Raw genomic sequence first — 13,596 nt, 5'->3', positions numbered from 1 at the left:
AAAAGCAATAGTTTGTTTATTGTCAAATTTGGCCCGGTTCACTTTGTACAACTGTTTTCTTTAGGCTACATCTCCGCCATAAAATATCACCCCGATGTCTCCTGCAGTCATGCTTGCATCTATTAACACTGAATTCAGGATAAACTTCAGAGGTTTTACACAATAAAACACAGGGTATAGGTGCATAGGTTTCAAGCAAAACCTCATGCACAACAGAGGCAGCACAGGAGCCAAATACAATCATCCCAAAAAATAATGGCTTTGTGTTCAGACCGTTTCCCAAGAGAATCTGAATAGGATCTGTTTGCGACTCCCTTCACTAACAATAGCAACTTCTCATGTTTGTGGCAGGTGGGTCAAAACTAATGCCAGCCAATCAAATGCACTCTTCCCTAAAGAGAAAACAACTCTGATTAAGTTGTTAAAACTCTTCAAATTCCATTTTTTTGGCTATGTTCAGAATAGTTTACTAACATATTACTCATCATTTCTGCTGTATATTTTTACCAATGCAGTATACAGGAAAGAACACATTTCACAACATTGTATCCCACAACGCAGTGCGTTCAACCTTCTATTGCCAGTTTGAAGATCAAACTGGAATTATCTGCAATTTATTTGAATATGAATAAATACAGTGCTCCTGTTTATGGTTGTATAATGTGTATTGTTTTACAGAGGCCTACTAATTGCTTTCGTAAAATATTAGTTTTCAGCACATATTGCACAATAACCAGTATGCTAGTACTGAATTCTGAACACAGCCTTAGTATTTCATTTATAAGCATGCCTGTTTTAGAACTTGGTTAACTCAGTAGTTTATCTGACATTGAAAAAGAAATAGCAGGAAAAAGAGACACACATACATTAAACTGTTACTGACATGCATTTAAATTAGCTGAATATCACTTGCTATCTCCAGACCTTGATCACTACTTAGGATGGATGCTTGTTCTCTGCCGAATAGCAGGTCCTGCAGACTTTTGAGGGGAAAATGTGTGGAATTTAAACTTAAAAATGTGTTATATAATGCTGAAAGTGCTACACTACACATTGATAACTGAAAACATGATCAAATTAGCCATAATATTGAATAAATCAACGAGCAAAGGGTGGGGAACATGAATAACTTTGCGAATGGTGGGCGTTCTAACACCATGATGAGTTAGATTCCATGAGGGCTTGCGATCATTTTTGATCCAATACTTTTGATAATACTGACAGGGACAGATAGTCTCCTTGCAACAACTATCTAAATACCTTGAAAGGAAATTGCTTGATGAGTGTAGTTTTCTTTCCTGGGGTGAAGTATTAAGTTGGGGCAGGACATATTGATGGACTTGTCCACTTTTTTAAGACATAAACCAGTTTAAACTTTGACCCTGTTTACCGCTGCCATTATGTGCTATGCATTCATGTGGAGGTCAAAGTGGTTACTTTTAAAAGTATGTGCTACAATATTGCATTACTTCCTAAAACTAAATAATTTAAAATTAGTTACTTTTTAGGAAAACGAATTGAAAGTAATGAAAACAAAAGAAAACTTGTTTGTTTTTTAATAACAAAAAACCAAATGTTCTGGCAAATGTAAAGGCCCTTGCATACCAAAAGTTAAATGAATAAGCATCAGGCTGAAGGAAATGCAAATTCACTTCTGTACAGTAGAGGGCGCAGCTCAAACAAACCTTTCAGCTGTGCTGCCATTTGAGGAAGCAGAAGAAAGTTAAAAGAAAATCTTATTTCCGCAATAAAAGAAAGAAACACAAATGTGATGTTTATCTAAAGTCAGTTTTGCTTATTAGAAGGTTGGTTGAATTGGATCATCAAGGGTCAGCAGCAAATAATTGGTTAATAAAGTGAGTAAATACATAAAGTATATTTGAGTAATTTAACATGTTTAATTATTGCAGGTTTGTGTGTAATATTCTGAGTTTTGATTTCACAGTTTTTATTCATTTTGATGAATACTGAATCTGTTTTTGTGCCAGTGAGGACCTGTTTACACCTGGTATTAAGACAAGTGGATGACTCTAAATACAGGTGTAAATCGGATCTAAAATGTTTTGAGCTTGTTCACTTTCACTTCCACTTCCAGAGGTAGTCGAATATGCATTCGACCAGATTGCTTTCATATTGTAAATGTTCATGTGGTCGAATGCGTGTGAACAGCCACAAAAGACCGCCTACTGACCTAATGCGTAAACATTATGGGAAGCATGCTAGCCAGGCAGGATTTAAACTGTCGGCTGAAGACCAAATTTTGGTTTAAAGAAGAAAAACTTACCAAGAACAATGTTCTCTCACCATTCCTGATTTCTAACACTCACAGTGTTCGGCATGGTTTTGCATCTATCAGAGCAGAAACTAAAGCTGCTGCTTTCCGTCATCTCTGGGCACATTCATATGTTAATCACACAAACTTATTTTGCCCATTAGATTGAAAGATCTGGCAAAAAACCCCACACATTTAACTACCCACAGACCCTCCCCTTGAAAAAATCAGGACAGAAGTGGTTGAAAGTGGACAAGAGACAGGTAAATGGGTGTGTCTCCCTCATCTACTTGTGATCCGATCAACCAAAATGCATATTAATACCAGGTGTAAACAAGGCCTGAGATGAGTAAATGCATGCTCACATTTAGAGCCACAATAACCATCGTGTTCACATTTCTCTCAACATAAGGACAGGAGAGGCGTCAGTCTATAAATTGGAAAACAAAGTAACTTGCATTACTTATTTGAAAAAGTTGAAGTTTTTTTAAAAGTAAAATACTAGTTACTTGCAAAAAGCAATCTGATTACATAACTCACGTTGTTACCCCTAACACTGGTGGTGTGTTATGCCTTGACCTGCATCACTTGAAAGGGCCTTCAGGAGATTGGAAGGTCACCCCTACCAGACAGCTTAGATCTTTAAACATTAGGTTAGCACAATGATTTCTGTTAATATATTAGTCTTGACTGTAAATGGGTCAGTTAAAACGGATTCAGTGTCATTCTCAACCAACTGTAATCATGGACATAAAAAAAAGGCTGGACAAAGGACAAATCTTTTGTTTCAGACTCAAGATAATGATGTATACTTGTAATTTCCACAGACCTGAGAGACGTGATTGTCAAGAATACACAGCACACCATTTTAAGTTTTGACATCTTAAACATACAAAAACAATGGATTTCAGTTGTAACCGCCAGATTTTTTTTTTTAATAGAGGAACAGGGGGAAAAAAGTAATATTTAGCATGTATTGTGCTGCTATTGTGTCTCAGTGGCATTGTCTAAAAAGTGTTGCGCTGTTAAGAAACCCCATACGCTGTTGAGTTAAAAACAGCCACTAGAAAAAGTAAAAAGACTTAAAAAGACAACATAATAATAAAGTGGTGTAAAGCTTTTGTACATATCTTACATTGTCTTTCAGAGTCATTTCTGTACATTATTGGTGCACAGAAAGGGTACCAGAGCAAAGTGGAGTGAGTGAGCCTTATCTGGTATCGCCCATTTTTACTCTGAAAGTTTGATGGACCCAACTTTGTCTAGAAGATCGTAAGGACACAAGAACAAGTTCTGACATCACTGTTATGTAAAAAAAAAGAAAAACGCAGATGAGGCAAACTGACTGAACATGACTAGCTGCCAGTCGTAAATACTTCATGGGCCTTGTCCCAAATGACACCGTCCTTTGTGGAGTCTACATTTGACCGCATTGACTGTTGGCTCATAGAATATGTGCCATTTGGGCCAAGGCCATAAATTCAAACAAGATCTATCATGGCAAAAAAGAAAATATAGAATTAATAGTCAAACAATGTTATTTCAATGCTGATTATTGCTTTGAATGTTCACTGATTCACTGAATATAAAACATGTCTACTATCTGAAAACTGGTGTGGAGTGATCCAACGTCAATGGCAAGTTCGACTCCAAATGACTTGACATGGAAGATGGTTGTGGACGGGAGTGTTCGTGTTGCCTGTTGTTGCTTTGAGCAGTTTCTCAGTTTGGCCCTGCTGGAGTTTCATGGTGGATGAACTGAAGGAGGAATGTTCCTCATGTGCTAGAGCTGCTATAAAGGACCTTTGAACTGATTCCCAGAGAGCTGCTGTCGGATGGATGGCTTTGATCCTGCTGCGTCACCCAGCTTTCGCCACACCACCTGAACACAAACGAGGGAATCACAAAAAAGTTGCTGTATGCAAGTCAAAAACCTGCATCTTAAAAGCCGTCTTCACTCATTTTTATGATCAAAGATTATATTGAACAGTGTTATTTGTGATTTAAAGTGAGTGTTAGATGACGGAAAAGATAATCTAAGAGGACATTTTGAACTAAAACTGGAAATGCGCTTTGGCCGTTCATTTACACGACAACAGCATTTTTAGGAAAAACTTTTCAATTTATAGTACATAGTTGTCCTGTTACGTAAAGTAAAACTAAGGGGAAATGAGCATGCACAATTAACCCTTTGATGTTTAGATCACGTCGGTGTGATTCGAACTTTCAGTGCATCATACAGACTATATAAATGGACAACATGTTTTATTCACAGTGTAGGTACAAGGTATAAAATGTACTGTATTGTTCTCTCACTTCACTGGCCACATACTTTTATGTATTTAGGGAGAAGTGGATAAATTGATGTGTTGTAAATCCGACAGATACGATTCTCTGAATTGCGGTGCAAACTAATATGGCACATTATAAATCAGCTAACATGATCATTATACAGGTTTATAATAATAAGGTGATAAGTTCTAAAATAACGGTCACCTTAAATACTCACGCTGGCGGGTCAGCTAGAATATTTTAAACTTGCGTGTGAAAGGTTTGAATAACTAACATTGACCGTTGAATTATTTTTTAAAATAGCAATATCTGCCCATAACCCATATGATACAGATATATTGTGCATCTCAATTATAATTTATATAAATTGCACCTTATTCACAAAAGTCACTGCTATTTGTCTAACAAATACATAACACTATTACCACCCACAGAAAGCAAGCAAAAACAAGCACAAAAGTCAATCCATCCAAAACTATGAACAGTCTGCAGGTGAGAAGCACAGAGGTGTTATTGTGAGCTAGATATCTGAGCTGGATTCCTTCATTCCCACATTCCACTAAGGGGCCCGACAAACAGATCAAACTATTGGCTCATGCTATCATGAGCTCAGAGCTCTGTGTACCAACCTGCCCATTAACTGACCCTTCCAAAAGCTCCACCCACTTGGTAACACTTCCTTGTGAAGGGAAGCTTTGCAGAAGATTCAATAGAAATGAACTGGACATTTCTGTGGACAGCATGATTTTATGTAAAATCTGCTTAAAAAGTAAAAAAAAAAATCGATGGGCTGGATTGGTGTGATTTTGCAAATAATTTTTCTCTTCCATTTTTCTTTAAACATTTAAATTATGCAATAATCAAGCAGACTTAACAAAGGGTCATCTGAATGAATGAAGTCATTTTTAGCGCGCCTGAGAGACCTAAAGGCCTGTTCACAACCATAACAATAACTATATTAGTGGACACACACCAGCGGCCGATAGCGTTCCGTTTACGCTGCAGTGTTTTTTTTATCTGCTGCTTTAAATGCTCGAGCTCCTTAAAGCAGGATGGATTCTGATTGGCTTGTTGTTTTTATCGTTCATCAGCTGGAAAAAATAATTCTGAAAGTGATTCCAACGATATTGTTTCTCTGTAATGTTATCATTATAATTGTGGTGTGGACTCTGTCTTTCTTTTATATTTAGAATGATTTTTAGAACTACATCTTTATCATTATCGTTTTAGTTATCGTCCTTAATGAGAACGGGCCTTATCACTGACAAAAATCAAGATAAACACTCACGTTGCACATCTCTCGCACTATGGCTTTCTCTTTCTCACTCAGGTCTTCCTCACTTTCTTCTGGAAGCTGCTTGTCCAGATTATCATGGACCTCCAGAACCTGTTAATACATGGTCAAGAGTATTTTTTAAACAAGCTCATATACCCCTTTTCCACCAAGGCAGTTTGAGTGCTGGTTCGGAGCCAGAGGCTAGTTTCAAATCGGTTCTTTGTCTTTCGACACCCAAAGCACCAGCTCTGAACCAGGAAAAGTGGTTCTTAAGTAGCAGCAAAACATTGCTGGTCTAGAAGTAAGAACCGCTTGCGTCAGGGGCTGGGGGCAGGGTTACCGTGACCAACAAGACGAACACAAACTTGTGACCACCATTTTTGAAATAGCAGCTAATGGAGCTAATAGCTGCTCGATTGTAATCTCTGTCTATACAAATTACGGCGTGCTGCACGAATGCGTTGGATTCGCGGTGTTTTGATGCTGATGCAGGATCGCAAAGCCATGAGCATCAATAGTAACGCAACGTTCACCATTGTTGATGGAAGGCTTGTTCGAGATGCATCTGTGCTGTGCAGACCGATCGCTGTATGACATCAAAGTACAATGAGAGCATACGACTCCTTATGCTTTTGAATCGCTCTTGCGGTACTTTGATATCATACGCTGATCGGTCTGTGCAGCGCTGATGCATCTCGAACAAGCCTGATGTGTTTGTGTTTCCCGCTGCCTTGCTAGTGTTGCTGAGAAAGATGAGACGTATAGAGTGACGCAAGACCTGGCTCTGTGGTGGCTCTCTAGCATGTGGAAAGGCAAACCGGTTCTTAGAAGGCTCGTCAGTCGAACTCCGAACCGGCACTAGCACTAGCTCTGAACTAGCACCCGGTTCATGCTGGTGGAAAAGGGGTAATATGGTTACTCTACATTCTGTACAACTGCTGATGTTGTTTCTTACAAACGAAGGACAAATACTAAAGCAAACATTTTATTTTAACATTTCTATTATGCTATTACAACTATTATGCTGATAATACATTTTATGATTGAAAAAAAAAAATACATTATTAAAAGGGACATTTTACCTAAAAATAAAGATTCTTTAATCATTTACTCATTCCAAACCCTGAAGACTTTTGTTCTTTTTTTTAGAACACAAACCTCATTGGTTCTCATGCGTTTGAGCTCCTGTTTAAAATATTTGATGTCTGTTTCATTAATGTTTATATTGCCTTCAGAACTGCCTTAATTCCTCATGGCATGGATTCAACAAGCTGCTGGAAACATTCCTCACAGATTTTGACATGAAGACATCACGCAGCTGCTGCATATTTGTCATGATGTGAATCTCCCATTCCTCCACATCCCAAAGGTGCTCTATTTGACAGAGATCTGGTGACTGTGGAGGTCATTTGAGTATAGTGAACTCATCGGTGTGTTTAAGAAACCAGTTTGAGATGATTTGAGCTCTGTGACCTGCATGTTATCCTGCTGAAAGTAACCTTTAGAAGATGATACTCTGTGGTCATAAAGGGATGGACATAGTACCGACTGAGCATCGTTTAAATGCCACAGTATTGTTGCTGACCAAGTATGCCAAGAAAATATCCCTCACACCATTACACCACCAGCAGCAGCTTGAACCGTTGATACAAGACAGGATGGATCCATGCTTTCATGTTGTTTAAGCTAAATTCTGACCCTACTATCTGAATGCCACAGCAGAAATCGAGACTCATCGTTGAGTTTTTCAATCTTCTTTTGTCCAGTTTTGGTAAGGCAGTGTGAATTGTAGCCTCAGTTTCCTGTTCTCGGCTGACAGGAGTGGCATCTTCTGCTGCTGTAGACCATCTGCTTCAATGCGTTGTGCGTTCAGAGATGCTCTTCTGCAGACCTTGTTTGTAACGAATGGTTATTTGAGTTACTGTTGTATCAGCTTGAACCAGTCTGGTCATTCTTCTCTGACCTCTGGCATCGAAAATGCATTTTCACCCACAGAACTGCCGCGGATCTATATAGATATTTTCGACCATTTTCTGTAAACCCTAGAGAAGATTTTGAGTAAAAATTCCAGTAGATCAGCAGTTTCTGAAATACTCAGACCAGCCCATATGGCATCAACATCCATACCGCGTTCAAAGTCACTTTCTTCCCCATTCTGATGCTCAGTATGAACTTCCGCAGATCGTCTTGACCATGTCTACATGCCTAAATGCACTGAGTTGCTGCCATATGACTGACTGATTATATATATATAAATAAAATAGTGCACAGATCAGGCATAACATTATCACATATTGTGTTGGTCCCCCTTTTGCTGCCAAAACAGCCCTGACCTGTCGAGGCATGGACTCCACTAGACCCCTGAAGGTGTGCTGTGGTATCTGGCACCAAGATGTTAGCAGCAGATCCTTTAAGTCCTGTAAGTTGCGAAGTGATAGATCGGACTTGTTTGTTCAGCACATCCCACAGATGCTCAATTGGATTCATTTCTGGGGAATTTGAACCCTCAAACTCGTTGCTGTTCTTCTTAAACCCTTCCTGAACCATTTTTGCTTTGTGGCAGGACGCATTATCATGCTGAAAGAGGCCACAGCCACCAGGGAATATTTTTCCATGAAAGGGTGTACATGGTCTGCAACAATGCTTAGGTAGGTGGTACGTGTTAAAGTAACATCCACATGGATGGCAAGACCCAAGGTTTCCCAGCAGAACATTGCCCAAAGCATCACACTGCCTCCGCTGGCTTGCCTTCTTCCCATAGTGCACCAGCCTTGTGTTTCCCAGGTAAGTGACGCACATGCACCTGGCCATCCATTTTAAAAGAAAATGTGATTCATCAGACCAGGCCACCTTCTTCCATTGCTCTGTGGTCCAGTTCTGATGCTCACATGCCAACTGTTGGCTCTTTTGGTGGTGGACAGGGGTCAGCATGGGCACCCTGACTGGTCTGCGGTTATGCAGCCCCATAAGCAACAAACTGCGCTGCACTGTGTATTCTGACACTTTCTATCAGAACCAGCATTAACTTCTTGAGCAATTTGAGCTACAGAAGTTCGTCTGTTTGATCAGCCCACTCGGGCCAGCCTTCACTCCCCACGTGCATCAATGAGCCTTAGCCGGCCATGACCCTGTGGCCGGTTCTCCACTGTTCCTTCCTTGGACCACTTTTGGTCCAAGAGATTCTGACCACTGCAGACCGGGAACACCCCACAAGAGCTGCAGTTTTGGAGATGCTCTGACCCAGTCGTCTAGCCATCACAATTTGGCCCTTCTCAAACTCGCTCAAATCCTTACGCGTGGCCATTTTTCCTGCTTCTAACACAACAACATTTTTTTTTTACTTGCTGCTTAATATATCCCACTCACTAATAGATGTCGCGAGGAAGAGATAATCAGTGTTATTCACTTAACCTGTCATAATGTACTGCCTGATCGGTGTGTATATATATATATATATATATATATATATACACTCACTATTTGATGGCTGTCAGATTCTGTTCTTTGTTTTCATTGTGTTCACCTTCTTTTTGCTTGTTTTCAGTTGACCCAGTTTTCCCAAGTGTTTCTTTAATTCATCTCATTTACCTGCTCTTGTTAATTAACTCATTAGTTCCCTCCTTTAGTTCTAATATAAGTACTCTCTGTTTTGTTCAGTTCATTGTCCTGTCTTGTCAGTGATAGAGTGTGCTATTCTTGTGCTTCAAGTGATCTCCTGTGTGTTTCCTTAGTGGAATCTACTATTGAAGACTATTTTGAGTATCTCCTTCGTCGTGCTCTCTGCTATCAGCCTCATACCGTGACAATTAACGTGTGTGAGTGTGGTAATGTGTGTACCTTCATTGCATGAACCACGGCTTCAGGTTTCTGTACAGATGAGGTAAACCCAGTGGAGGGAGAAGATTCACTGGTCTGTAGTCTTCCAGTTCCCTGGATGAGAGAACGCATGGGGTGGTCAGTTTGCTCCTGGCCAACATTCTGGTTAAAGGACCATGGTATTCCCATGGTACACCATATTTTTTTGGGATACGGTATAATGGTGTACACTATTGTTCAAAAGTTTGTGGTCAGTTACTCACACACATACTTTTATTCATCAAGCATGAATAAAATTGCTCCAAATTGACAGTAAACACTTCTACATTGTTACAAAAAAATCATATCAGTATTATATTTCTTGAGAACAGCATGACTAAAATGATAATTTCAGGGCTGACTCCTGCCTTTTTGTAGCTACCTTTAAAAAAATGCCTTTGCCCTTGCCCTATGCCCTTGTTGTAAAAGATAAGGGCACAACATTAAACATATAAAAACATTCTGCTGGAAAAATCAGCTAAAACCATTGAAAGATGGTACATGGTTTATAGCTGATCATTAGTGGGTCAAGTTTGGTTTAAGTGGTTAACCCAAAAAACTATATAGAAGCAAGCGTAACGGTCACACTTTTTATTAGGTGGCCTTATTGTGCACTTATTGTGTACAAACATGTTTTACATTGTACTTACATTTTTAAAAATACCTGCATGTAATTACATCTGTAATTAATTTCTGTAGTTACATTTATAATTACACTGTTGACACTTCCCTTACACCTAACCGTACCCTTAAACTTACCCATACCACCGCACCTGTCCCTAACTTTAGCCGTATCCCACCTTGATATCAGCAAAAGTGTTTTGCAATACAATATGAACACAATAAGTATATTGTACTTATTTTTTGATGTAAGTACATAGTAGTTAAAGGGTTAGTTCACCCAAAAATGAAAATTTGAAACTCATTCTAGGTGTATATGACATTCTTCTTTCAGATGAATAAAATTGGAGTTATATTTAAAAAGTCCTGGCTAATCCAAGCATTATAATGGCAGTGAATTGTTGCATTGTTTATGAAGTCCATAAAAGTGCATCTATCCATCATATAACTGCTCCACACGGCTCCAGGGGGGTTAATTAAGACCATCTGAAGTGAAGTGGCGCATCTGTGTAAGAAAAATATCCATATTTAAAACTTTATAGACTAAAATAACTAACTTCCAGCGGAAAGCCATCCGCAATTCAACTTACGGCCTGACGCGATGTATAGAAGCATCGCAAGCTTTGCCGCCTCTCGCGGATAGTGCTGGGCAACAAACTCAAGCCCCTCTTCTCATATATCGAAATCCTCCACCATTTCACTTAAATAAAATTTTGTTGTAGACTCTAATTTATGACCGGTGTTTTGTTTTGCTCTATCCTCTGCACTTCTGCGTTCGATAATACGCATGCATCAAGGGTCAAGGGTTACTCTTTCGCCGTAAATCGATGCGTACAGCAATCCGCCGGAAGTTAGAAATTTCAGTCTATAAAGTTTTAAATATGGATATTTTTCTTACACAAACTTGATTAGCCAGGACTTTTTTTTATAAAAGTATATATATAAAGTAAATATAAATATAAGTAAATATAACTCCGATTTTATTTGTCTGAAAGAAGAATGTCATATACACCTAGGATGACTTGAGGGTGAGTAAATCAAGGGCTAATTTTCTTTTTCGGTGAACTAACCCTTTAAGCCTAATATAAAGTGGAAGCAGCGTGACCAACAGTTTTGTGGATGATTTTCTGATGATTCGCCATTCAAGTACATAGGAGTGAAGATGACTACTGAGTAGACAACCAGCTGTTGGATATCTGGCTAAACTGGTAGATCATTTTGTACCAGAAAACAAACCAACTACCATGCACATATGCATCATAGTCCTGTTCTCATTGGTGATATTTTGACTAATACATCATTGGTAATTATCTGTCTCAACTCAGAGATATGAGGATCATTCATAATTAAAACGACATTCCATCTAAAACATTCATCTTAGCTCAAAATTGCACACAGCAGCCCAGACAGCTGTGGAGGACAGAAAGCCCCTGGTTGTGTTTAATCATTCATACCGCATGAGGAGAGCCGGACATGATCTGCATACATTCATACTGATGATGACCACAAAACAGCTCATTTAAAAACGTTTTTAAGCTGAGAATGATGGGGGACAAGCGCTTATGTGTTGTGCTGTGTGCGATCATGTTAATAATGATCTAATAAGTATCTAATACACTGTTTCATGAGAGAGCTTATCAATCAAAAGCTTCTGAAAGGAACTCTCCATATTATAAGATGGTTCCCATGGAAACACCAGAAAACTATTTTTAAATGGTTGAATAGTCATTCTCACTCTATTTAGACTAATAAAAGCTCACTAAAGAGGACAAACTCTGGTATTGTCCCTTGGACAGTGAAACTGTGGTTGAATTTGATTTGCATGCTTCTACTATATACAGAAATAAAAATTTTCGGTAGCTACGTTTCCATCCGCAAATTTTTAAGCGCATTTTGGGATATCGTATAAAAAAACGTTGGGTGGAAATGCCAAGATGAGCATACATTCTAAACCGTATGTGCTCAATTGTGCTCAAAGTTCCTTGATGAGCAACCAAAAATGTGTAACTTGCCTCAACAGTGGATGTGATTGGATAAATGGACTAACCAGCAGACCAATCACATCACCTCAAATGTTGGTTTGGTCATTCTGAAATGCCTGCGCCAATGTCTGTCATCAGAATTGATTTGGTTGAATTCCCTCCCAGAAGCTGCTAACAGGTTAACTAGCTCACTCCGCTGTCACAGTCACATTTAAATTCAGTTTGATTGGACTTTCAGTTTGTTTGTATCTGTCACATGTTCATTTGTTCTGTTTCCCACCACTCGTCTGTCTCCCTGCTTACCATCATCATTAGTACATTTGTGTCAGCTGTGATCGGTTAATTATCCTCGTTTGTATTTGCTATTTAAGTTCCTCCTGTTCACTCTGTCTTTGTCCGATCTCAGTTATGTTTTAGTGTCAAGTCAAGTCAAGTCAACTTTATTTATATAACGCTTTTAACAATGCTGATTGTTTCAAAGCAGCTTTACAGTGTTAAACAGCAAAATAATGCTACAGAATTCTATTCAGCTGTATAGCCATTCCAGAGAAAACGGTGATGTCATTAGTTCATTTCAATTATCATACAGTGACAGTGTGGGCTTTAGATCAGTAATTAAGTTTATATGGTTAATTTAGTTTAATAATTAGATTTATTTGGATATTTAGTTGAAAAAATTAAGAAAAATTTTGTGAAATTTAGTGTCCCCAACTGAGCAAGCCAAGCCAGAGGCAACAATGGCAAGGAAACCAAAACCCCATTAGGTGACCTAATGGAGAAAAATAAACCTTGGGAGAAACCAGGCTCAGTCAGGGTGCCAGTTCTCCTTTGGCCAATTAACAAACAGCGTATGATTATTATTCGGGCAACTTTACAGGTCAGAGGTCATAATAGATCGGAATATTCGAAAGATCAGAGGCAGCAAGTCGGAGACGGGTTTATTGAGGATGATGTGTTGATTAAATAATTATTAAAGTGCAATATTCGAAGGATCGGAGGCAACACGCCGGAGACGGGTTTATTGAGGATGCCGTGTCGACGTGGCAATTTCAGGGGGAGTCTAATAGTGTGTTGTGCTGTTGCCCGTCTGCCTGTCTTGCCTTTATTTGAGATTAAATCACGTTTGGAATTGTATATGCCTGTCTTCCTGCCTGCACACACCCGTGACATCAGCCACATCCTATTTGCATTAAATTAATCAACAATATTCACAACATCAACATGTTACAATGCACATTATGCAATATTTCTAACAGTCTCTCAAACACAGAAACCTAAAACACAGAAATATGTCTTTG

General features: G+C 38.9%; 1 protein-coding gene across 4 annotated transcripts in view; it reads right to left on the bottom strand.

Moving 5' to 3' along the window:
• ccdc85cb (coiled-coil domain containing 85C, b) overlaps positions 1-13,596 on the bottom strand; it is an 81,263-nt gene continuing 67,667 nt past the window's right edge. For 2 of the 4 annotated variants that reach the window (XM_079832100.1, XM_079832099.1), the window contains 2 exons: positions 9,678-9,770; positions 3,068-4,154 (listed from right to left, as the gene is read on the bottom strand). In XM_079832100.1, the coding sequence (XP_079688226.1) occupies positions 4,065-4,154; positions 9,678-9,770 (183 nt within the window). In that variant the 3' untranslated portion in view covers positions 3,068-4,064. Of the gene's footprint in view, positions 4,155-5,852; positions 5,952-9,677; positions 9,771-13,596 lie in introns of all 4 variants that reach the window. The other 2 variants (XM_079832098.1, XM_079832097.1) reach the window with 2 other exon arrangements.

Source organism: Gobio gobio (assembly GCF_949357685.1).
Source record: "Gobio gobio genome assembly, chromosome: 12".
Taxonomy (NCBI): Eukaryota; Metazoa; Chordata; class Actinopteri; order Cypriniformes; family Gobionidae; genus Gobio; species Gobio gobio.
This window is presented reverse-complemented; position numbering and strand designations above follow the sequence as displayed.